This window comes from Protomyctophum parallelum, assembly GCF_964188405.1.
Source record: "Protomyctophum parallelum genome assembly, chromosome: 12".
NCBI lineage: Eukaryota > Metazoa > Chordata > Actinopteri > Myctophiformes > Myctophidae > Protomyctophum > Protomyctophum parallelum.
Window position 1 is genome coordinate 5582405 of NC_139712.1, and position 27861 is coordinate 5610265.

At 40.2% G+C, this 27861-nt stretch overlaps 1 protein-coding gene across 1 annotated transcript; it reads right to left on the bottom strand.

The window, feature by feature from the left end:
• Positions 1-1652: 1652 nt before the first annotated feature.
• Positions 1653-26985, bottom strand: LOC310867475 (extracellular calcium-sensing receptor-like; the record flags this gene model as incomplete). Its single annotated transcript, XM_083777590.1, has 10 exons — positions 1653-2566; positions 5211-5334; positions 5624-5830; positions 6971-7249; positions 8266-8469; positions 13037-13288; positions 16280-16366; positions 18469-18745; positions 19620-19759; positions 26836-26985. 10 exons carry the CDS (start codon positions 26983-26985, stop codon positions 1653-1655), a joined length of 2634 nt encoding a protein of 877 aa, XP_083633716.1.
• Positions 26986-27861: the final 876 nt, after the last annotated feature.

Genomic DNA, 27861 nt, shown 5'->3' on the forward strand with positions numbered 1-27861 from the left:
TTATTTTCCCTCTGTGTGTTAAGCAGCATGTGCAGCAGCTATATCTGGTTGGACCATATAATGTATAACCTAATTCTGATCAGTTGGGTCTATTGAATTATGCCTCTTGTGCAGATCCAAATAAAATAAATCAAGTGTGTGTGTGTGTGTGTGTGTGTGTGTGTGTGTGTGTGTGTGTGTGTGTGTGTGTGTGTGTGTGTGTGTGTGTGTGTGCGTGCGTGGTATTAGGGAGGTGTTTCAGCTTTCCGTGCACGGACGGAACAGACACATGTGGTGATTTGAAGATTGGGCATCATGTCTAAGTCTGTGAATCTTTGGGTGTCCCACACGATTCAATTCGATTCCGATTCTTCAGGTCACGATTCGATTCAAAATCGATCTTTTCGATTCAACTCCATTCTCGATCCAAATACAATTTGATACATACAGTAAAAAGCTTTTATAATTATTGTAAAGGTTTTAAGGTAAATCCAAGACATGTACAAAGCGTTTTTACATGTCTGCTGTAATATAAATATAATTGGTAGACTTAGGCTAGGAGGTAGTAAAAATGCACACATGCATGGTATGCAGAAACCCATAAGGTATTACACAGGTACACTTTGAACTCACTAACTTGTAGAGCACACGTTTTTTAAGTGGTGCAACCACTTCTACATCCAGCATGCAATGTCCATGTACCTGTGTACGTGTGTACGTGTGTACCTGTGACCCTGTGTGAGCACGAGTAGTGTGCGCATGCGTGAAATTGGAATGAGAGAAGTATGTGACATGGCTGCCACCTGCTGGACGCAAACGATACAGAGAAGAAATTGGAACGATACAGAGAAGAAATTGGAACGATACAGAGAAGAAATTGGAACGATACAAATTGGAACGATACAGAGAACCAATAGACGGGAGTTGCACCACTTGGTTCACACTGGTGTGATTTTTATTTTACAGTTCACATTTTACAAATAATGCATGTTTTTTGTGTCCATATAACTACGCCCAAGAAATTGTTCCATGTGAGGGTCAAAGTTGAACGAAAGTTGCGCTAATATTTTAGAAATAGGTCAACAATACAAATGATGTTAGTTTTGTGGAGTAATTTACTTTTACTGCGTGGGCCCCTTGTGCTCCCCCACAAAATGACCGGAACTACTTAATATTGACCAAAACCAGAGCAGAACTCCCACCACGGGACTCGGGCAATTAATTAATGCAGTTACAACCACAATATTAATGGCAAGTATACATTTCATACAGCTTAAGTTCAACAAATCTTAATATCCCTTTAATTTACATTTGACTAACTTCCGACTAACAGTCCGACAGGTATTATTCCGACAACACCGACGGTTACAACAGACCCGTGGCCGGGTGAAAACTCATCTGTGGCTCCCGACATGTTACGGCAGGTTAAAACTAAAATGTGGCGGGTTAAAACTAACCCGTGCCATCCTGTGAGGTTAGTTTTGGGTGTTGTGTAGAGTTTCTCATGGCTGTAGATCTGTACACCGGACCAAACACATACACCCCATGTTTGCGTCACTGATTGTGTTACTGCTTTTAGTTTATCTGGTAAAAGTTTTAATCTTCTGCTAACAAGGTTATCAGCAGTCCGATATATCCATGTAAAATACACACACACACAGCCTAATCTGCTTCTACGTCTTGGTGGCACCTCGACCCATGATGGACTTCTTAGTGTTTTTCTCAGGTTTCAAAATGATTATATAACACTTTGGTCCAAACAGCGCCAGCAAAATTCCAAAACTAGAGGCTAGAATAGCAAACACCTCCACGACGTCTGCATATTTGCCTGGAGAGCTGATATATGCTGGTATGAAGGCTATCCACACGGCACAGAAGATCAACATGCTGAACGTGATTAACTTGGCTTCGTTGAAGTTGTCTGGAAGATTCCTAGCCATGAATGCCAGGACGAAACTGAGAAGTGCTAGTAAGCCTATATAACCTAGTAACACCGCAAAACCAACTATTGATCCCACATCACACTCATAGACTATCTTATCACTGAGGTACTGTGTGTTTTTATGAGGAGTCGGTGAGGCAGACACGAGCCAGGCTATGCAGATTATTCCCTGGATTGAAGTAAGAATCAGAACTGTTCCTCTCTGCTGTATAGCACCAAAGAACTTCATGATGCCTGCACCCCCAGGCTTGGAGGACCTGAACACAGCCAGCACCACCATAGTCTTTACCAGGATGCAGGAGACACACAGCACAAAGCTGATCCCAAATGCTGCATGCCTCATCTGACAAGTCCAGAGTCTGGGACGGCCAATGAACAGGAGTGTGCACAAGAAACATAGTTTGAGTGACAGCAAAAGTAGGAAGCTGAGTTCTGAGTTGTTGGCGCGGACCATGGGCGTGGCTCGATGATAGATGAAGATCCCCAGGACAACGGCACAGACGAGTGTTCCTAGCAGTGAGATGGTTGTTAAGGAGATCCCCAGGGCCTCGTGGTAGGACAGGAACTCAATGCTCTTAGGGACACAGCGGTCACGCTGGGGACTGGACCAGAAGTCCTCTGGACACACTGTGCACTCTGTAGAGTCTGACAAAGTGGTAGGAAATTAACACATTGATTGCTAGAGTTTTCTATTTGCTCAGGCTTGGTGGTGCTGAGCGATTAACATTGGGACTTCTGAACTTTTTCGGGGCCCACAGCGAGGGGCCTCTTATAGCGAGAATCACACCGCATAAATCAAAAGGAAGCCAAACTAGTCCACTTCAATTAAAAAAAAAATATATGATTCTACCATCTTCCATTCTGGAGATATTGACCTTTTTCTAACACCTGCTTTTCGCAGCACGCTGCTCTTTTGAAAAAACAGCAGAGATATGGAAGGTTGAAGTTGACAGACATTGACAGACAGATATAAAAATGAACACAAATAATATCATATACATACTACACACTGAATGAAAGCCCTGAATGTCTACTTTTAGGAGGAAAACAAATACACATGGTCCCATGTATAGTTTGTCAGTAATTGGCTATTGAATGCAGCTTGCGCCCACCAGAGAGGATTTCAGAAAATGCATGGACCAGAAGAACTATTATTCACAAAATAAGGCCTATAGCGACATGTACATACTATATACCGTATGAAACAGAAGACTCTCTGCTTTCATAAGAAAAATACTTCTACTGTAATAATAATGAAAATCACACCCCTGTGAAGCAGCAGTGAGCAGTGCAATGTTGCGCAACATTGCACTGCTCACTTCACAGGGGTGTGATTTTCATTATTATTACAGTAGAAGTATTTTTCTTATGAAAGCAGAGAGTCTTCTGTTTCATACGGTATATAGTATGTACATGTCGCTATAGGCCTTATTTTGTGAATAATAGTTCTTCTGGTCCATGCATTTTCTGAAATCCTCTCTGGTGGGCGCAAGCTGCATTCAATAGCCAATTACTGACAAACTATATTTGTATATATTTGTATATTTGTTTTCCTCCTAAAAGTAGACATTCAGGGCTTTCATTCAGTGTGTTGTATGTATATGATAATAATTTATTTATGTTTATATCTGCCTGTCAATCTCTGTGACTTTAAACCTTTATAACTCGCTATGATAACTTCATGAGGAAATGCTCACTTCACAGGGGTGTGATTTTTATTATTATTACAGTATTAGTTTTTTTCTTATGAAAGCAGAGGGTCTTCTGTTTCATACGGTATATAATATGTACATGTCGCTATAGGCCTTATTTTGTGAATAATAGTTGGACCTGAACAACTGCATTCAATAGCCTACTGACAAACTGTACATGGGATCAATATTATGTATTTGTTTTCCTCCTAAAAGTAGACAATTAGGGCTTTCATTCAGTGTGTAGTATGTATATGACAATAATTTATTTATGTTTATTTTTATATCTGCCTTCAGAACGATAGTATAACGGTGAGATGCGTTACTGGATCGGTGAGTTTAGTGGTTGAGGTTGACATGTCTGGACATGTTTGAGGAAAGAAGCACAGGAGAGAGAGATGATCAAATAACTGGCCGCTTTGTTGGACAACGCTATGTCGCTATCGCGTCTTCACTTTGTTTGGGCAAAGAAGCACGTATAGTAGAGATCAGCGATGGAAAAGAGCTTTATCCACGGCAGATAAGTAATGACGTATTATCGAGGGACCGCCATGATCAACTAACTGCCTGGGACCGAGGCTACGTTGTCACCAGCCAATGCAGCCATCGCTATCCGTTGTGTGATTGTAGCCTTTTTATTCATTATAATTGCAGTGATAAGACCTATATCACAGCCGGGCGTCTCTCTCGATACCGTGGATGTAGCCTACATCCACAATCACACAACGGATAGCGATGATGGCTGCATTGGCTGACGAAGACGTAGGCAGTAAGTTGATCATGGCGGTCCTTCGACGTGCTTCTTTGCCCAAACAAAGTGAAAACGCGATGGCGATGCACACAACGGATAGCGATGGCTGGTGAAGACTGAAGACGTAGCCAGGCAGTTAGTTGATCATGGCGTGTGCCGTGTGCGTGTTGAAAACGTTATGAAATGGCGATCGTTGAAGATTATTCTTGGTTTATATACTGGCAGAGGGCAAATCGACACGACTGCGTTATATCTTTTTCCGAGAATGAGAGAGCGGTGCAAGGCGATTGCAAGGCGCAGTGTGGCCTGGGGCCAGTGGGGGGGGAACTCAAACTGCAATGCGATCCGGGCAGAAGAGACTCCCCCCACAAAGATTCCTCGGGAGAAACCATGTAGAAACAGGAGGGGAGGGGGAATCGAGTGTATTCACAGACACTAGACTACTACTAGAGTATGGGTAACTCCATTTTAGATGCCCTGACATCTGCGTTGGTCTATGCCGTTGCCGTGCAGACCCATACGTGTAATGGAGGCATTGGAGGAGGGAGCGTCTTCGCCACAGACAGACCTCTTTTCAGGAGGGAGGGGCTTTTTACTCCCGGATCACATAGCGGACCTTCCTGGAGAGGATCGCTGTTAGTTTCTTCGGTGTCCTGGAGCATAGGACGTTGATGTACAGTAAGCAATAAAAAAACGTATAAAACGTATAGATACGCTTCGCGCGTACGGCGTTCGATATTAATAAAGCGTATGGATACGTTTCCAGCATTTTTTGTGTTAAAGGGACAGACACGTGTCTTCTTATAACCTTCTGTACATCTACTGTAGCTACATTATGTAACCCTACCTGTCTCATTGCTGATCTCTCCCTCAGAACACGCGATGCAGTCGTAGCAGCAGACCGGTTCTCCTTTCCTTCTGGCCACACGGGTTCCAGGAGAACAGCTCTCACTGCACACCGACCGAGGAGGCTGCAGAGGACAGTAAAGAAAACCATCAATCTCTGTCCAAACTAACTTATACATTCACACTACAGTATGAAATAACTAGTTATAAATCATCAATCTCTGTCCAAACTAACTTATATTCACACTACAGTATGAATTACTAGTTATAAATCATCAATCTCTGTCCAAACTAACTTACATTCACACTACAGTATGAAATAACTAGTTATAAATCATCAATCTCTGTCCAAACTAACTTACATTCACAGCATGAAGTAACTAGTTATAACTTCTAGAAAGCCAAAGACGTGACCTTTGAGTTTTCAAAGTTCCAGAAGATTTTGTCCTCGTCGAGGATGAGTTCTTCGCCTGCCGCGGTAGATTTCTTGACCACGCCCACGTGTTGAACCTCCATACGTCCGTCAGGGAGCCAGGCGAAGTTCATGATGTCCCAGATGGGCAAGACGTCCCCGTTCTCATCGAACGACACGTCCTCGCCGAACGACGTGGTGAAGTTGACCTTTTCCACGTAATAAACAAGCTACAAAGTACAACTAATGAAGCTGACGAGATCGACTTTCAAAAACCTACTTCTCGAATACAATAATATGCACAATACATTAAGATGGACCGTTGTTGTATAAACTACACCCTTGCATTATTTACAACACAATAATGCCAGCCATCTGTGCCTGAGGGAAGGCTTGATATACAGTAGATTGAGCTGAAGTATGGGTCTTTGTCTTCGGCATGATTATGTTTTTATCATTAATATAACTTTTTGGTTGATGAAAGGTCGATCATTAAACATTTTTGTAATGATAGGGACTTAATGAATAACTGCATAGACCCTTCTGATAGGGACTTAATGAATAGCTATGAATAAAATAGCTATATAAATAGCATAGACCCTTCCAAGTCTATGCATTAGTCCATTAGAAAGAAAGGGCTATTGTTTTCAGCATGACATTATTTATAACACATTAACATTTACTAAAGGCCTATTCATAGTCTGGATTTATTTATAACACATTAACATTTACTAAAGGCCTATTCATAGTCTGGATTTATTTATAATACATTAACATTTACTAAAGGCCTATTCATAGTCTGGATTTATTTATAACACATTAACATTTACTAAAGGCCTATTCATAGTCTGGATTTATTTATAACACATTAACATTTACTAAAGGCCTATTCATAGTCTGGATTTACGGTGGTGAGGTGACCACCGGAGCTGAAATAACGTTGAGCGGTGGTGAGGCGACCACCGCTCCGGCGCTGAGGTGACCACCGCTCCGGTGGTGAGCAGACCACCGGAGCTGAAATAACGTTGAGCGGTGGTGAGGTGACCACACCGATCCGGTGGTGAGGTGACCACCGCTCCGGTGGTGAGGTGACCACCGGAGCTGAAATAACGTTGAGCGGTGGTGAGTAAAAACAGAGAGAAGGGCTGGAGCGGTGGCGGTGGTTTGCTCTTCACCGCGGCTCAGTGACGTCATGTTGTAGTTGTAGTAATCCAGACTATGTATGAGCCTACCATTTAAAAAAAAGTTTATTTTTCCATCCTACCATTTTTCATGCAATTTACCAATGTCACATTTAAATATGCATTCTTAAGGCCCTTAAGAGACTAAAGTGTAAATTAATATCCCACCTGCCATGGCTGTATAGTCTGCAGAGTGGCACAGCTGTGCCCAGGGAAAGGCCCTCTTCCAGGGACACACTGCAGCATGTCATGGAGGCCGTGGGCCAGAGCGTACACAGCCTTGTACGTGTTATACTCTGGTCTGAGCTCAGACAGCTCGTCCAACAGGGTGGTCTCTGCTGTTCCCAGGTCCTCTTGTCCAGTACACACCCTTCCACCAGCGTCCACCCACTCTGGTGGAAGGGGTGCAAATTTACACCGGAATGTGTGTTCCCAAAACTGCCTCACCTGAAAGAAACGCAATGATTATACATATCAGACCTATAGGGGCCTACTGCTTCCAAAAGCTAACGTGAGATAACGACTAAACTGGTAACTATAATTGTTGACAGTTTTAAGAATTTGCTGAAAACGTATTTATATTTAGTTTGCATTTTGACCTGTGAAATGAAATGTCTACCTGACCTATTTGTGCAGGTCAATGTTTTAATTTGATTGTTTTATTTTGTACCTTGTTGTCCACTGTAGGCTACAGCACTTTCTTTTGGAAAAGGCCTTTATAAATAACATGTACTTATTTACTTACTTATGTAGGGCCCTGTTAATACGTATGGTTTTAATGTCATCTATTTGTATTTAACTAAACATTTTGGGGGGCATGTTATCTTTAACCCTCTAACACCCAGCGTTGCTTTTTAGCAACAATTTTATTTTATTTAATTACTTTTTTTTTCACCTAAACGTCATCAGTGATGTTCATTGCAATGCCATTTCAATGCCATTGGTCATGATATTTGCATATAAATACCCCCCACAGAGGCTGGCATTCACACAAATTAAAAATGTCTGGACAATTTTGAACATTTTTCAACATATTTTTTAGTCTTAGTCCTAGTAGTACAAAGTAGTAGTAAGGTTGAAATCATTTTTTTGCAAGTAGAAATTAATGCGGGTGTTAGAGGTTAAGGAGGGGTGTAGGCTACCTCACCAGCATTGTGGGAGGTTTTGGTACATTGTGCCCAGTTTGCGGGTGAAGAAAGGGAGTGCATGCCTTTCATCCGACGGAGCATTGGTCCGAACGACAACCTACCTCCTCCCTCACCCTAACCCTAACCTCCCCCGGGGCAGACACCTAAACCTAACCGCAACCCTCTCCCGACCCGCAGCGCACCTCGGAGCATTGCTCCTTCGGAGCAATGCTCTGTCGGATGATAGTACGCCTCCCGAAGAAAGGAGGAAGAGAAGACAGGTCGTCATCTCTTTAGTTTATTATCCTGCCCAGTGGCATAAACTGTGTTTCGCACGTTCATTGACGACTGCAACTCAACCACAAAGACATACGCTGTGCACGTGAATGCAGCGCAACTTGTGCGAGCCGTGGCGGACATTAAACTGTCACTAAACTTTGGACAAAGCTTGTGTTCGAGTGCCTGTTGCCGAGAGGAGGAGGAGCCCCGGCGCTTGGAGGGACTGCGCCCGGCTGCAAGTGCCTGCCATGCGGGCAGTATCTGAGGGTTCCCCCGCGTCACAGTAGCGAGAGGATTAAAGCCATACGGCTGTGTCGTTCTACAAGTGGTTCGTGACTTCGTGAGTACTGTGTGTGACGACAGGGATTGGAGTACAAATATTGCTTGCTATACCAAACTGCAGGACTGATAGTTTATGTGAACCAACTGGGCCCCAACGAATTATAAATCCAATCCCTTCGTGGTAGGCTATAGGTTATTGAACTGTAATACTGGATTGGACTGGGTGTTTGAAAAAGGAGACTTGTGGCGCCATCTATAGGGGGTTTTCTCTGTTTTGGGATGGCATGTCTGTTTGGGAATTCATGCAGAGGGTTAATTATTGTTGAAGACAAATGTTTGAAAGGTTCTCTTGATTTGATACTTCCTCACCAGTGAGGTTAAGGGATAGGTATTGTTTAATTTTTGTTTTTGAACAGTACAAAACCGTTTACCATTTATTTGTGTTGGGATTTAAGGTATTTTGTTTGTTTGTTATTGAAACCATTTATTTTCTATTGTGATACTTGCTGGTATATATATATTATTCTAAAACGGCTATTGCATACTGCCATTTAGTTGAAAATGAATAGGTTTAGTTACAAACATTTGATTCAAATTAATTCCGGGAGTAAAGAAAACAAAACAGAGTTGGTTTACATTTTAAAGCACAGGGATATAACATTTTGTTGTTTAAAATATTTGTTACACAATATAAACACACACACACTCTCAGTCAGACAATTAATAAACGCATGTTTTGATGCTTTTAATTGTTGTGGACCTGTGTGTCTGTTAAGGTAAAGGTTGTCATACACATTATTTTTCTAAATAATGTTCTGGGGAAGTGCAGATTAATTAGCCCTGCATGGTCCAAGTCTTACAGCGAGTCTCTCTCTGACGCCTCGCGAACCGCCAGCAATGTGATCCTGGCGGTTCGCGAAATATGGAATATGGAAATATGACCAGAGGGCTGTGGAAGGTACTTCCACAAGGCGTCAGAGAGAGACTCGCTGTAAGCCTTGGACCAGGGCTAAGTGCAGATATACCATAACTGGTGTGGTATTTCCACAGTGGAGGCACCGCGCTGTTTAATCACTACAAATGAAGAGGGAAATGTTATTGGGTTTATTTTCGTGTTCTGTGCAGTGCCAGTCAGGAAGTGTTAGCAAATTCACCATCAGCCACTAAGAACTCGGGATCCTGTTTTAACCCATTTATAGGCCTGACGTCAACAAAAACAAAAAATGTCTTTTTTAAACTCATGTTTCTATATCAGTGGTTCTCAATATTTCATGTCAAGGACCACAAAAACTATATGTAATTGGCCGCCGACCCCCATCTGAAAATATGTTGTTCCAGGGACCTCCCCCATGCAGAGGCAAAGATTTGAGTTTAAAACTGAAACTCTGAATGAACATATTATTCAAAGATTTGCTAAATTGTAACATAACGTTTAAAACACCAAAAGGGGTTCCCGCCCCACCCAAATGGGTTAAACTGTTAATAGTGTAGCCATCGGTTTGTACGGCACAGATACTGTAAAAAATCCTTTAAATATCGTTTATGCCTTTCCTGTCGTGGTGGTGGTGGCTCAGGGGTAGAGTGCCTAGATGGAAACCGCAAGGTTGCCAGTTCGAACCCTGTGGGCTCCCCCAGAGTTACTGTCAGGCCCGGCGCCAGGATGAAATGACAGAGGGGGCAATCGGGGGTAGGTATTGGACATGAAGACAATGTGCCACATTTGCATATCTATAGAGGGCGGAGGCGCACGATTTCGTTGGCTTCCTTCCTTTCAATGCCTGGAAATGTACCATTGTTTTGTCTGTAACTATTTGATCTAAGGGGGCAAAGAGGTTGATTTAGGGGGGCAAACACCCGCTTTGCCCCCTCGTGGTGCCGGGCCTGGTTAAAGTCGAAGTGTCCTTGAGCAAGACACTGAACCCCTAATTGCTCCTGATGTGCAGGTTGGTGCCTTGCATGGTTTCCGCTGCCATCGGTGTATGAATGAATGTGTGTGTGAATGGGTGAATGTAATGCACAATCTATGTAAAGCGCCTTGGATAAAGGCGCTATATAAATGCACCCATTTACCATTTAACAATAGGGTTACACTTACTTACTTACTTACTGTATGGGGCTGTCACACAGAACTGTGATTCTGCCTATGAGGGCAGATTCTGCAAATGCTTTTCAACGGGAATGGAGTGGTTTGTTGCAGATTCATGCAAAAAAAGGGGGTATTCATTTCAACTACTTAGCCTTTTGTGTGCATCCCAGACATTTTGTACGTGGCTTCATTCAATATTTTGTGTGTATTTTCTTCTTTTACAAATAAACGATGGGGTGCACACACAAGCCACAGTAAATGATAAAAATGACCCTTCTGGCAGCGGTGGCCGAACGGTTTGCAGAGCGGTCTTGATATCGGAAGGTCGCTAGTTCGTATCCCCGGACCAGCACGTTAAAATTACCACCGCTGAAGTGCCCTTTTAGCAAGGCATTGAACCCCTACCATGAAGTGTTCTATGAGCAGGGCCTGGCTGTAAACAAGTTCTTGAGCTTAGTCCAGTTACCCTGGGTAAACATAGTACCTTTCCTTTCCTAATACCCCGGGAGAATGTTTATGGAATATCATATATACAGAATTACTCACTATGGAGTTTTCATTTGTAATGTCGTCATCGTGAGGATGTATTTTTGACAAGAAGTCCTTGAATCCTGGTATTTCTCCACGGTGGATGGCGACCCCTAGTGTGCCCGCCAGGTATGGCATGTAGTGAGGAGCGTGGAACTTAGGGTCTGACGCCCAGCCCGCGGCAGCTAACCATAGCAGACCGGTCACTTTCTGTCTTAACACCTGTTGAGGGTGTGGAAAGACACACACACACACACACACACACACACACACACACACACACACACACACACACAATAATGTATGATATAATGAGGCAATGCATTTCCTTCAGTGTAACTTATTTCAGAATCCTTATAACCATTATTATATCATAATATGAAACGATACAAACATACATGCATGCATACATACATACATCTCAGGACGCCTCTGCCTTGCATAGTATGGTTTAGCCCATTCTGACCTGAGATCAGATTCATATGAGGTTTCCACTGGACACACACTGGTCTGATTAACCCATTCTGACCTGAGATCAGATTCTAAAAAATGTCAGTCGTTCTTCGATTTTTCAAAAAATAGCAGACCTACAAGCTTGTAGCGCGGTGGCGCGCTATGAGCTTGTAGATCTGCTATTTTTCAATAGCTAAAGCATAACATAATGCTAACACCAAAATGGGTTCCCGTTCAGAATGGATTAAGTATGCGGTCTAGCTTAAACTTGGACTCAGGGGGGTGGACGCCTCTGCCTTGCATAGTCCCCAGTGAATAGGCAGTTTGCCCTTCACTGGTAACCCTATTTTGGACTTATTTTTTTATATAATTATGAAGATATTGCGGGCAGGGATTTTTACAAAAAAGCACCCCTTTTAAAATGCATACACACATACATACATACCTACATACATTTCAGAAGTTTTAGCAGTTTTTAAGGACCCACTTTTAGGCCAGTGCACCAGAGCAAGCTCTTGCCTTTTTTTAAACCCTACCCATTTTAACCAAATATATACATACATACATACAAACAACATACATCTCAGAAGTGGAAGCAGTTTTTAAGGACCCACTTTTAGGCCAGTGCAACAGAGCATGCTTTTGCCCTTTTTTTAAACCCTACCCATTTTAACCACATACATACATACTAGGGTTGGGTGACGATACGAATACATCGTCAATCGCAAATATATTAATCCAATATTTTTATTAGGCGATTTCTCGGGACGATTTAGCCCATTTCTCGGGACGATTTAGCCCAATTAACCTACAGTATAAAGTGTGAGCAACATGTGAATCAATTTGGCCCAGCAAAGTAGTAACAGCGGCCGGGTGGAAATCACCTCCTCCGTTATAATGTATGCTCCCACAGTCCCCGCACTCAGCAGCATCGGGCACCGGGGCACGGCACTTACGGCAGCCGCCAGCCAAAGTAAAGGCTGGGAGCCTTGGTTGCTGAGGGAGGCTGTAGCCTACATGTTGTTTAAGCTCCGGAGTCCAGACCCATGCAGTTTAATAATATACAGTCAGTGTCAGTGTATAGGCACGGGGATCATAAGTTAGCTTAGCGTGTAGCCCCTACTGGTGCTGCAACCCACTGATTGAACTTCATATCCGCCTGTAATCTAAGTTATTTTTTTAACGAACCCCGACACCAGCGCTGCAAAAATAGACTGATCTACAAGCTCTCAACGCGTAGCGAACGGCACTGCAAAAACAGGCAGGACGCGGCACCATGAGAGCTTGTAGATCTGGCTTTTTTGCGACCTGCAGTGAGCTGTTCTCACTTTACTTTTATGACACGAATACATCGTCAATCGGCGAATATTTGTCAGACGATGGGCGGTTGAAAATAATTGGCATATCGCCCCAACCTTAATACATACTGTACATACAAAACTCCCTGATAATAAAACCAACCTCGTTCATGATGTTTACCATAAAGATTCCATACGCAAATGCGATGACCACACGAGCCGTGGACTCCTTCATGACCGTGACGATCCGGTCCAGTTTGTGCCGGTCGTTGTCAAAGGGCAGAGCCTCTGAATACGCCACGCAGCCCACGCCGGACAGGCCCAGGTCCAAATGGAAGGTCCGGCCGGCGTTGTGGCCGTAGGCGTCGTCGCCAAACAGCAGTCCCACCCAGGTCCAGCCGAACCGCATCATGAGCTGCAGCATGGCGCGCACCTAAAAGGATTTGAATCTGATGAGGAAAGAATCTTACTCAGCTCTATTCCCTGGGAACCTAAGGGAGGAATTTATGATGAACTAGAAAAAGTGCCCTTCTGGGCACAGGTCTCCACCAGGAGGATAGGAGTGTTTGTAAATAATTACTTGAGTAAGCATAAGAAAGTATGTAGTAGAGTTAATATTAATACAATCTGAATTATTATTTAAACTAGAGAGACTGTGTACCAATTTGCGCGATGTTTGGACAAAATCTGTAGGTGTACTGTGCAAAAACTTGTTTTGCACAAAGCGGCTTCCTGGTGGCGCTATAACAGGCCGTTCTGGAAATTTTGGGGCAGAGGTTCATCGTTGGCATCCAGGGAGTGTGTGTGCAAAATTTGGCATCGACCGGGTTAACGGTGCCGGAGATTAGCTGCTCACGGACACACGGACGGACGGACGGAGTGCAAAACATACTCTCCCCCCATGCCTTCGGCCTGGTGTTATAAATTATGATGAATTCCTGTTCTGTTCTTTGGCTATATAGAAGTGTCTTATTTGTACGTCTCTAAATGTGTTGATGAATTGAACATGGTGGACTCTCTTGTAAACAAGTGTAATGCTTAATTGGATCGTCCACTCACAGTTAACAGTCTTTGTATTGAGTTTGTGCTTGAAATGTACTGTAATTCTGCAAACTGTTAATACATATATCAATATATCAATCAATCAATCTCTCTCTCTCTCTTATTACAAACCACACATTAAAGGTGGTTGCACACTGGGCGCGTTCTTCGGAAAACCGATGGAGAAACGCCACTAGAAATCCGAAAAACGCCCTACTACAGATATTCAAATATAGAGCTGCTGTTTTTTTTTGTTGGACAAAATATAAAACGTACAAAGGTGAGCCATTCGTAATGAGTATTGTACTTTGTAAAATGTTATTTTATTATTATTTTAATTATTTTATAGTATTTACTAAATTGTGGTATTACAAAAAAATCTGACACATCTTAACTGAGTGGTGCTTTGAAGAGAGAGAGAGAGAGAGAGAGAGAGAGAGAGAAAAAAAGTTAAACATCCCAATACAAACCTGGCTAAAGATACTAGACTCTGTTAGGGTGGCGGTGGCTCAGGGGTAGAGTGCCTGGATGGTAACCGCAAGGTTGCCAGTTCGAACCCGGGCTCCCCCAGAGTTACTGTCGAAGTGTCCTTGAGCAAGACACTGAACCCCTAATTGCTCCCGATGTGCAGGTTGGTGCCTTGCATGGTTTCCGCTGCCATTGTTGTATGAATGTATGTGTGAATGGGTGAATGTAATGCACAATCTATGTAAAGGTGTGTGAATGAGGCCCAGGCCGTAGCGTAACGGTCTGGGCACCGGACTGGTGATCCAGTCGCGGTGTGCCGCGGGTTCGACTCCCGAACCCGACACGGCCTTTACCGCATGTCATCCCCCTATCTCTCTCCCGTTTCCTATCAGCCTACTATCTGTCCCTTAAAAAATCAATAAAAGGCGTAAGCCGCAAAAAAATATCTTAAAAAAAAAGAAAAAAAAAAAAAAAGGTGTGTGAATGTGTGTGTGAATGGGTGAATGTAATGCACAATCTCTGTAAAGCTCCTTGGATGAAGGCGCTATATAAATGCACCATTTTATAGAACCCATTTGCCTCTATGGTTGGTTCTGTTATAGAACCCATTTAGAGCCTCTATGGTTGGTTCTGTTATAGAACCCATTTGCCTCTATGGTTGGTTCTGTTATAGAACCCATTTGCCTCTATGGTTGCGAAGTCTGGGGCCCAACTTGCCGATCAAGAACCGGAAAAATGGGATAAACACCAAAATTGAAACTCTGCATGCAGAATTCTGCAAATCCATTCTCCGCATCCAATGGAAAACGGCAAATAACGCATGCAGAGCAGAATTAGGACGATACCCACTAATTATCTCACACACTGGGAAAAATCTACTCAAAACCAGAGCAAAATGGAATATGCTATTTAGCTCTAAACAGAGAATACACAGTAGCAGAATACTTGAGCACAGTAACTGACCCAAAATGAAGGAAAACATGAACTCGATATAGACTCAGTGAACACAGTCTTGCGATTGAGAAAGGCCGTAGTACAACAATGTGCAAACACAGCAGCGAGATTTGTGACAGGAGAAGGATGTCAAATGGGATACAAGCACCTTAACCCATTCTGACCTGAGATCAGATTCATACAAGGTTTCCACTGGACACACACGGGTCTGATCAACCCATTCTGACCTGAGATCAGATTCTAAAAAATGTCAGTCGTTCTTCGATTTTTCAAAAAATAGCAGCTGACAGAAAAAGCTTTTTATAGTTTCACAAGATGGTATTACCCAAAGTCCTAATATAACACAGCTCTGTTTAGCACCTTTATTTAACCTATTTTGGGCGGAAACCGCTTTTGGTGTTAGCATTATGTTATGGTTTAGCTATTGAAAAATAGCAGATCTACAAGCTCATAGCGCGCCACCGAGTGGCACGCTACGAGCTTGTAGGTCTGCTATTTTTGAAAAATTGAAGAACAACTGACATAGAAACATAGCTTTTTCAGAAAACTGTCAGGATGTAGAAGACATTTTTTTAATCCGATCTCGGGTCAAAATTCCTATTTATATCCAATATTTATTTGTAAATACATTGTTCTATTTTGATTGTCTCGTTCGACTAATAAAGCTCCTTTGAATTAGAGAGAGAGAGAGAGAGAGAGAGAGAGACAGACAGACTCAGCTACAGGGGTGAATAAACAGGAAAAGGTCAAAGGTTCTATTATATATATATATATATATATATATATATATATATATATATATATATATATATAAGCACCACTCAAACAGCTGTGTACTTCTAACACCACTGTGGTAAATCCATGGCTCTCCTACGCAGATTATTATTACGCAATACCAGTCACACTCACTAGAGGGCGGCATAGGCCTATGAGTGGAACATGTGTACAGTACTGCAGTTACCTGGAAGTCATTCTTTGGGATTGTTCTGAAGAAGGACGGGAACTGATCCACGTCACTCAGCGCAGAGGAAGCGGCATAGTAACTTATCTGAAAAGGAAGCGGCATAGTAACTTATCTGAAAAGGAAGCAGCATAGTAACTTATCTGAAAAGGAAGCGGCATAGTAACTTATCTGAAAAGGAAGCGGCATAGTAACTTATCTGAAAAGGAAGCAGCATAGTAACTTATCTGAAAAGGAAGCAGCATAGTAACTTATCTGAAAAGGAAGCGGCATAGTAACTTATCTGAAAAGGAAGCGGCATAGTAACTTATCTGAAAAGGAAGCAGCATAGTAACTTATCTGAAAAGGAAGCGGCATAGTAACTTATCTGAAAAGGAAGCGGCATAGTAACTTATCTGAAAAGGAAGCGGCAGAGTAACTTATCTGAAAAGGAAGCGGCATAGTAACTTATCTGAAAAGGAAGCAGCATAGTAACTTATCTGAAAAGGAAGCGGCATAGTAACTTATCTGAAAAGGAAGCGGCAGAGTAACTTATCTGAAAAGGAAGCGGCATAGTAACTTATCTGAAAAGGAAGCAGCATAGTAACTTATCTGAAAAGGAAGCAGCATAGTAACTTATCTGAAAAGGAAGCAACATAGTAACTTATCTGAAAAGGAAGCAACATAGTAACTTATCTAAAGGAAGCAACATAGTAACTTATCTAAAGGAAGCAGCATAGTAACTTATCTAAAGGAAGCAGCATAGTAACTTATCTGAAAAGGAAGCAGCATAGTAACTTATCTGAAAAGGAAGCAACATAGTAACTTATCTGAAAAGGAAGCAACATAGTAACTTATCTAAAGGAAGCAACATAGTAACTTATCTAAAGGAAGCAGCATAGTAACTTATCTGAAAAGGAAGCAACATAGTAACTTATCTGAAAAGGACGCAACATAGTAACTTATCCCATTCTGTTATGAGATCAAATTCTAAAAATGTCTGTTTGAAAATGACAGTTTTCTGAAAAAGCTATGTTTCTATGTTAGTCGTTCTTCGATCTTTCTAAAATAGCAGACCTACAAGCTCGTAGCGCGCCACTCGGTGGCAGATCTGCTATTTTTCAATAGCTAAAGCTGCATAACATAATGCTATAACACCAAAAGGGGTTCCCGCCCAAAATGGGTTATCTGAAAAGGAAGCAGCATAGTAACTTATCTGAAAAAGGCACGAGAGAAAAGCACGAGAGAAAAGGAAGGAAGAAATAAATGCATACAAATAAAGCATAATGATAGAAAAAGGCTAGATTGTCTTTTTTTCCCCTTCAAACGAGGAGGGCAGGCATCTCAGATCACATTAAATGTGATCTGAGATCATCTGACATTAACTTCCAACACAATCTGCCCTACTGCCCTAACGATGTATAATCCTAAGCATCCCCAGTTTGAGGTGCTTTTTGGTGTTTTAAATGCTTTCGCTATTGAAAAACAACAGATCTACAAGCTCATAACGCGGCACCGAGTGCCGCACTACGAGCTTGTAGGTCTGTTATTTTTTTGAAAAAAACCCCCGTGAAAATGTGGCCCAAATCTTTGAATATATATTATTTCAGAGGGAACGTTTTTAACTCAAATATTTGCTTCTGGGGGCGTCCCTCCCTGGAACAACATATTTTCAGATGGGGGGTCTGCGGCCAAATACATATTTTTTTGGGAGTCCTTGTCATGAAAATGTTTGAGAACAACTGACATAGAAACATATGTTTTCTTCTGAAAACTATCATGATTTAGAAGACATTTGTAGAATCTGGTATCAAATGGGTCAAGCACCATGGACAGCGCCACTGTCTGCCTGTCTGGGGGCCGTGTAGGATTCCTACTCTCAGATTTGAGCGTCTATACTTCTAACACAGATGAAAAGCTGCTTCACAATCCATTCCACATCATCTCTCTCTGCTCTGCCTGCAAGTAGTTGTCTTTATAGGACACATGTATATTGTATATACATGATTCATGATAACTACTTTTTATATATGTGATGTATGCCATGCTTTTGTTTTTGCTTAAATGTAAGTCGCTCTGGACCAAGAGCGTCTGCTAAATGCCTAAATTGTAAATTGTCAACGTGTAAAAAAAAGAACCAAATACATTATGTATAATATTTTACATTTGTGAATATAAAAATGACGGGGGCATTCGAGTAGGAAACTTACCATGGGGACTCTGTATAATCCTGATATTCTAGAGATGGCAATGGCACTCGATGAGGTGCCAGGACCCACGATTCCCAGGATGGGAGGCAGAGAGCCAACGCAACTGCCGTGCAGTGGAAAGGTCTCCCCTCTCCCACTGATCAGTGACATCGCTCCGCGGAAATCAACCTCAGTCGTCATGCAGCCATCGTATAGGATGTATCCCAGGGTGACGTTGGGCAGTAAGCTGGGGTTTCTGTTGATTTCAGTTATGGCATAAGCCTGGGCCATGGCCCACCTGAACCCTTGAATGTAAACACTAACACAACATAACACTGTAAAACCGTGCGTATTTATTTATCTATGTAGAAAAATACAACATTAAATAATCCTTTGTTACTTACTATCTATCAATGCAAGTTTCACCATTCTCCAAAATGTGCTATCAAAATGTGCTGTCAATCAAAATCATCTACTTTAGTCCTATTTTATACTTGATCAACAATTCGAAAATACACCAGCGATCTACACATTTTAAATTGGCTATTTCGAAATAAATTCTGGGAAATCTAGACACATTGTGAAAAATCTGGTATAAATTTGACAAACTAAAATATGACAAACATTTAGTTTTTTTTTGTGTCCCTGGCACACAACCTTTTTCAGATGAGATTCCACCGACAAACGCATAATAATATAGCATCAATACATGGCAGTTACTGTATATAGGACACACATCACATACTGTAGCATGACACAGCCAGCAAGACATGAGAGCATTGGAGAGAGCATTATTGGCCAAATGCAACATACATGATGTCGACACATTCTCTCAAATATATATAAGGGCTCCATGACAACTTGACAAAATGGCATGAAAATGTTTGAAATTCATGTCCGTGCTATTAACCCATTCTGAACGGGCAGTGTTAGCATCATGTTATATGCTTTAGCTATTGAAAAATAGCAGATCTACAAGCTCATAGCGCGCCACCGAGTGGCTACGAGCTTGTAGGTCTGCTATTTTTGAAAAAAAACGACTGACATTTTTTAGAATCTGATCTCAGGTCAGAATGGGTTAATCAGACCAGTGTGTGTCCAGTGGAAACCTCGTATGAATCTGATCTCAGGTCAGAATGGTTTAATTGAATGTGTGCTGCTATATACTTTACCTATAGCAACTGAACTCGTGTGGCTTGGCGGTAAACGACGACAGCTCCGGGGAGACCGAGGAGTAATGGACCGCGAACAAGCCGCCCAGAATAACGTCCCCGGGCCTGGACATTCTGCTCAGCTTAAACTGTGCCTGTCTCTGACACGAGGAGTTGAGCGAGGAAGAGAACAAAGAGAACAGCATCAAGGACAGGCAGGAGAGCAGGACATGTGTGCCTAGACAAGCCCTCATCATGACCCGTCCTCCTCGTCTCTGAGCCCCTCTCCCAACTCCTTTGGTGCAGCTGTTGCATTTTTATAAACGGAGCTGTGTTGTGCCATCGTCCATTCTGTGAAATCACGCCATCATTACGTAACGTGGTACATGTGGACAGAGAGATCAAACTGGGTTGTGTGTAAACACTTCACTTACACAGAGAATGATGCAATCTCTCAATCTTCCATTGCTAAAACTGGGTGGAAACAATTGAGTGTCGAAAAAAAAAAAAAACTTTACGCAATTGATTGAAATATTTATTAACAGTTTGCAGAATTTACAGTACATTTCAAGCACAAACTCAATACAAAGACTGTTAACTGTGAGTGGACGACCCAATTAAGCATTACACTTGTTTACAACAGGGTCCACATTGTTCAATTCATGAAAACATTTAGAGACATACAAATAGACATTTCTATGTAGCTAAAGAACAGAACAGGAATTCATCATATTGTGATACATCTCATTGTGAGACGGATAACCACAATGCCTGTGCTGTTTCACCCGCGTTTGGTTTGAAGTTATATCGAGTTACGTACAAACATTGCAAAGTTGTCAGTCCAACACCTGCACATGTTCGGACGTGTAGGCTACTAGCCTTTGCATAGGCCCTTATATTAATTTTGTCCTGTTTTAATATGTGCATTATTTATTTACTCATTGTTAGTGTTGACGTGTAGGCTACTAGCCTTTGCATAGGCCCTTATATTAATTTTGTCCTGTTTTAATATGTACATTATTTATTTACTCATTGTTAGTGTTGACGTGTAGGCTACTAGCCTTTGCATAGGCCCTTATATTAATTTTGTCCTGTTTTAATATGTACATTATTTATTTACTCATTGTTAGTGTTGACGTGTAGGCTACTAGCCTTTGCATAGGCCCTTATATTCATTTTTTGTATGTACATTATTTATTTACTCTGCACAATTTCTTGCACCCGGTCATTGTTCGTGTAGCATTGCTGGAGATTTGTTGTATACTTTGTATAGGTTTCTTGAGGTATGTCATGGATGTATTATTTGGCTAATTTCTTGGCTATCAGGTAGTAGCTCCATAGAGTATATATGAATAGAGAAGACACCCGAGTTCTCCTCCCATCCACTTGCATTGAGTTGCTCAAAAGCGCATGAGGCGATTTCACTCCTCCTTCCTGGTAGGAACAGAGTGCATTCTGGGATGGATTTGCCTCAAACACATGAACACGCTGCCGTTGACTATCATTGTGCCGTTTGTGCTGCGTTCACGTATGAAACATTCGTTCACGTGTCATGGCCTCAAACACATGAACGTGCGCAATGATAGTCAACGGAGAAGCGCTGGCTCGAGCTGCAATGACAAATTCGGCCACTATTTCCATTTCGCCTCAGGGTTTCCTCTGGGTGCCGTCTCTATTCATATATACTCTAAGAGTAGCTCCCACAACTCCAACTCTCTTAACCCATTCTGACCTGAGATCAGATTATAAAAATTTCTGTTTGAAAATGACAGTTTTCTGAAAAAGCTTTGTTTCTATGTCAGTCGTCCTTCGATTTTTCAAAAACAAGCTCATAGCACGCCACTCGGTGGCGCACTATGAGCTTGTAGATCTGCTATTTTTCAATAGCTAAAGCATAACATAATGCTAAAACCAAAATTAGTTAAAGACTAACGCCCTCATTTATCAATCGAGTGTAAAATCTGCCACAGATTCGAGTGCAGGTTTCGTAGTACACCCACGTCGCCACAAATTAGTTTGTAGGCTGGGCTGGCCTATATTAATTTTACCCATTCGTGCACAGTGCACGGCGAAGGCGTGAGACTGTGCACTGCTGTGATATTAAAGTCCTGTGGGTGAGTGATGCCTGCATGAGACATAGGCTATCATGTCGTCAAGGCAGTCATTATCAGTCATAATCAAGTCAAAATCCCTTGCTTGCCTTGCTGCCCCCTTTCTCATACACACACACAGACGCACGCACGCACACACACGCAACTTTTGTTGTATCTTAAAGAAATGAACCTGCATGAATTAAATAAAGTTGTCTGTTTCTCCTCTCGCTTCGCTTCCCTTGCTGCCCGCCTCACCCCCCCCCCCCCCCCCCCCCCCCCCCGCACGCACATATCGCAATTTGCAAGCAACTTTCACTGTGTGTTGTTAGTTGTATATTAAATTATTCAAGTATTTTTAATTTAATATACAACAAGATATATTAGTGAACGAAAACCTGAACCTGTTTTTTTAAACGAGGAGGAGATTGCACATACCGTAACTCCAGAAAGACGGCCTGCTGTAGATTAGGCTATAGTATAGACTACCCACGTTAATTGGGACTCTCCGTCATGGAAATATTTCAGCACAGACAGCCCAAATGTATATGCGCTCATGCAAAACACTGTTTAAATGGCTTAAGCATCTAACTTGCAACATTGTTTTTAATTGCGCAATTTTATCTCCTACTAATTTCATAATGACACAAAGACACATCGTTGATGTATTCCTTAACTTTTTTCTTTTTTACATGTAGCCCATATACATACCTACATAGTTTTATCTAAACATTTTAGGAGTGAATACATATATGTTTAGATGCCTCTGACAGCCTCTCAGCTGGTCAAACAATGCTGCCCCGCTGTTCTACGACAGAAAAACTGGTGAGGACAAAGCGTACGACAGCTCCCGACCAGACGTGACTTTTGAACTTTGTCAAGTTCAATTTCAAGCTTTGGCGGAAATGGTAACTGCCGAAAATGTCGGTAATTTCGGCGTGCACCCATATTTTGGCGTACGCACGGTTGATAAATGAGGGCCTAAGCATTTACCGGGTGCGCGGTCGGGTAAGTCCATCTCTAAAAGAGAAAACACCGGCACTCGAGGAACTTTTGTCTTAAAGACACTTTTTTTAAATGTATTAAGAGTTGGCATGGTAGCTGCAGAGAAGCAACAACGAACGGGTTTTCGACCCTGGCCTCAAGTCTTCATTTTTGATTTGATTTGATTCGTTTGATATATTCATGATACAATTCATAGGAGAGCCGTACAGAATTATCAGGATTGCACAAAAAGGCTGAGGACTTCATCAGCGTCGAACGCTACAAACACAGGAAGTGTCACCTTTTATGGTTTCCCCCTGGTGCAACAACTTGGTCTGTTGTGTAATTTGACATTTAAGTGTAATTTTGTTTCTGCCTCTTGGCCAGTTCACACTAAAAGAGACTCCGTCTCAATGTGTTCTAACTTCTTACTGGTCAAATAAAGGTTAAATAAAATAAATAAATACATACATAGTGCTATGATGGTTCAGGCTATGCCTCATATTGTTCCTATTATTTAGCTTATAGTTATTGTTACAGCATAAGCGATTCTCTTATATTCCTTATATAAGCTCAACGTTGATAACGGAATTACGTGTATATGCGGCAGTGTTGTTTTCGTCGACTAAAACTATAACGAAATATGTCCGTCGACTAGCTTTTTTCCCTGACAAAAACTACATAACTAAATAAAAACTAAGCCATGACGACTACAACTAAGACTAAGGCCTCTTTTAGACGGGGACCATCTCCATATAACACGTCAAAGTCCCGTTGCGTTCTCATTTTTTTGGACCATTTACACGAGAACGCACACTTGAATGAACACGCTACAAAGTGCATGCATATATATGCCAGGTCGCGCGTGTCCTTGTGGGGTCCGTGTGACGCAGCGCTTATATAAACCATAGACATAAGTCACGCATGCGTATAACTACTTCCTACACAGAAAGTAAACAAACGTCGCGTAAATAACCCTTAGTAACCCTAGTAACCCCTCCTATGACGATTATAAAAACTTTTCGTCTCTGGTAATCAGTGCAATCAGTGTACTCAGTGTTGCCATGTCTGCTTATTATAAGCGACTTTGGGCTTGTTTTTCTGTTTTGATTGATTGATTGAAATATGTATTAACACACACATGTACAAACACAACAGTTTGTAGAATTACAGTATACATTTCAAGCACAACTCAATACAAAGACTGTTAACTGTGAGTGGACGACCCAATAAAGCATTACACACTTGTTGTTTACAAGAGGGTCCACCTTGTTTTGCTTTTGCTGTTATGTGTTGTTTTTATATGTGTTTTGTTTTCTTTATTCATGGTGTTAACGTGTCTTATTGTGATTTATTGTCTTAAATATAAAACATTTGATAACAAAAAAAGAAGGTCCACCTTGTCCAAATCTGGGGAGGGTCGCCAGCTACTACAGCTATACCCAGGTGAAAAAGAAATATATTTAGTATACTTTATTAAAGTATACTAAATGTACTTATTTGTACTTGAAACTATTTGAATTTAAATTGTGCTATTTTGAAACTACTTAAGTTGTACTTTTTATACTTAAGTTGCACTTAAGATGTGCTAAAACATATCTTAAATATATTTTTCTATACTTTTTAACCCTTTTGTGACCAAAAAAATAGTGTTAAATTGAAAATATACTTCCAGTATCCCAAGTATACTTTTGAAAAGCATACTTAGATTATATTTATAGTGTATTTTCAAATATATCGAGTGTATATCAAGTATTAAATAAATGCATTTAAAATATACTACCAATGTGTTAATAGAATAACATTATGAACTAATGTGCTTAAAATATACTTTGTTATCTCGAATACACTATCAGATCTACTTAAACATATCTTAAATATATTTTTTCTATACTTTTTAACCCTTTTCTACAAAAAAATAGTGTTAAATTGAAAATATACTTCCAGTATCCCAAGTATACTTTTTCCAATGAGTGAAAAGCAGACTTATATTATATTTATAGTGTATTTTTATAGTGTATTATAAGTGTATATCAAGTATTAAATAAATACATTTAAAATATACTACCAATGTGTTAATATAATAACATTACAAACTAATGTGCTTAAAATATATTTGATAGTATACTTGAAACTAATACAAGTATACTTCAAATTAATGACTTTTATACTCCAAATACATTTTAAGCATTATATATAATATATATGCAAATTTATACTTTTCCAAAGTATATATATATTATATATATACTTCGGAAAAGTATAAATTTGCATATATTTGCATATATAACTCTTAATTGGAGCAACCATGTTACTATACATATGAATGGGAAAAGGGGAGAGGGACTGATCAAACCAACAGACATTTATATTCATGGTTTTACTAACAAATCACATAAAACAACATAAATCACCAAATAACTCCACAACAAAACCCTACACAATTACCCATAACATAACTCCAGTATACATTCTAATATTCAAATAATAACACAAATAAGAACAATAACACACGGTCCTTGGCGCCCCAGTGTATGCTGGGAAATGGACTTCCTCTAGCCACTCCCATTTCACCTGGCAGTATTTATAGCACATTAGTACTTAATATACTTAAACTTAATATACTGAAAGTTTATACTTGTATTGTATTTATAATGTATTCAAAATACAATCTACAAATATATTTACTTAAAATATGCTAAGAGTGCATTTAAAAAATACAATCTACAAATATATTTTTAATTATTATATTAAAGTACATCTTACAATAAATGCATGTTCAGGATAACTCACTATGAATATATTGCTAATGGACTTAAAATATAATAATCCCAAATGTATTTTTAATTATTATATTAAAGTACATCTTACAATAAATGCATGTTCAGGAGAACTTGCTATGAATATATTGCTAATGGACTTAAAATATAATAATCACCAATGTATTTTGTATTATTATAATTAAAGTACATCTTACAATAAATGCATGTTCAGGAGAACTTGCTATGAATATATTGCTAATGGACTTAAAATATAATAATCACAAATGTATTTTTAATTATTATATTAAAGTACATCTTACAATAAATGCATGTTCAGGAGAACTTGCTATGAATATATTGCTAATGGACTTAAAATATAATAATCACCAATGTATTTTTAATTATTATAATTAAAGTACATCTTACAATAAATGCATGTTCAGGAGAACTTGCTATGAATATATTGCTAATGGACTTAAAATATAATAATCACAAATGTATTTTTAATTATTATATTAAAGTACATCTTACAATAAATGCATGTTCAGGAGAACTTGCTATGAATATATTGCTAATGGACTTAAAATATAATAATCACAAATGTATTTTTAATTATTATATTAAAGTACATCTTACAATAAATGCATGTTCAGGAGAACTTGCTATGAATATATTGCTAATGGACTTAAAATATAATAATCACAAATGTATTTTTAATTATTATAATTAAAGTACATCTTACAATAAATGCATGTTCAGGAGAACTTGCTATGAATATATTGCTAATGGACTTAAAATATAATAATCACCAATGTATTTTTAATTATTATATTAAAGTACATCTTACAATAAATGCATGTTCAGGAGAACTTGCTATGAATATATTGCTAATGGACTTAAAATATAATAATCACAAATGTATTTTTAATTATTATAATTAAAGTACATCTTACAATAAATGCATGTTCAGGAGAACTTGCTATGAATATATTGCTAATGGACTTAAAATATAATAATCACAAATGTATTTTTAATTATTATAATTAAAGTACATCTTACAATAAATGCATGTTCAGGAGAACTTGTTGTGAATATATTGATAAAGTACTTAAAATATAATAATCACAAATGTATTTGTGATTATATGTATTTAAGTTAGACAAAAGTAAACATAAAACTAATGCACTCATGAAAAGCATATTTTCATACTATTTGAAATATATTTCTCATTTAGTACACTTATCACAAATGTGCTAAATCACAAATTAATTTATGTTCACTTATATTATATTTAGCAAAAATGTACTATTAATATGATTAGAGACACTACAAGTATACATTTAACATACTTTCTGTGCTAAAAGTGTACTTAAGTATGGAATAAATATATTTATTTTTCGCCTGGGTAGAGGCGGCCGTTGAATCATCTGAACTGAACAGCCCTAGGCCTACTACTGGAGACAATCCAGAGTACTCCCCGGTCGCCGCCAGTACAACCTCCGACGATCCGGGCTCCAGCCAGGCGACGAACTTCGGGAGAAGGAGAACCATGCTCCAGGTATGTTCATTTATATGTCATTTAGCATAGTGTAATAACTGTAACTTACAAAGTCACACGCGCCCGCACTCTCTCTCTCTCTCTCTCTCCACACACACACACACACACACACACACACACACACACTGGGTGCGTTCGAAAATGCGCACCGGGAGCATTGCATTGCACAGTGCACTCAGTGCGCTATTGCCGAACGCGCCCAATGTTGCTCCTCAGTCATCTGTCGGTATACGTACTCTAAAAAGTCCGACCTATATTATGCAGTTGTGAGTCAAGGTTACATTTCCATTCCATACCATTTAGCACTTTTTAATTTAGGCTTGGTCTGTGCATATGTCTTCTTTTAAAGCGCAGCAGAAGTATATACTTCTACATGCTTTTAGTTGAGCTTTTCAAATTATTCTTGTTATTCATGTCCTCACTGTATTGCATTACTGGCACTGCTATTATATGTCCTTGCTTTTTTGCTGCATTTCATATCATAAAGGTGCTATACAATGAATTGATGAATATTTTCCCTCTGCTCCCTCTTTTCAAGGAACACCTCAACACCCATAAAGGGGACAGGCTGAAGAGGAAACTTCGCATCGATATGCAGCAGGCAGACCTGGATGTGAAAATGAGAATTGTTGACATTATGGAGGAGGCAGAGAGGCGAAACACTGAAAGACTTGATAGAATAGCTGATGCTCATCAAAGAATGAGCAAGAGTTTTGAGATACTCGTCACGCATCTAACTTCCCAGCCACAACAATATCCACCACACCCAGGTCCATATTCACCACATGCATATCCACCACAACCAGGTCCATATCCACCACAGCCAGGTCCATATCGACCACAACCAGGTCCATATCCACCACATCCAT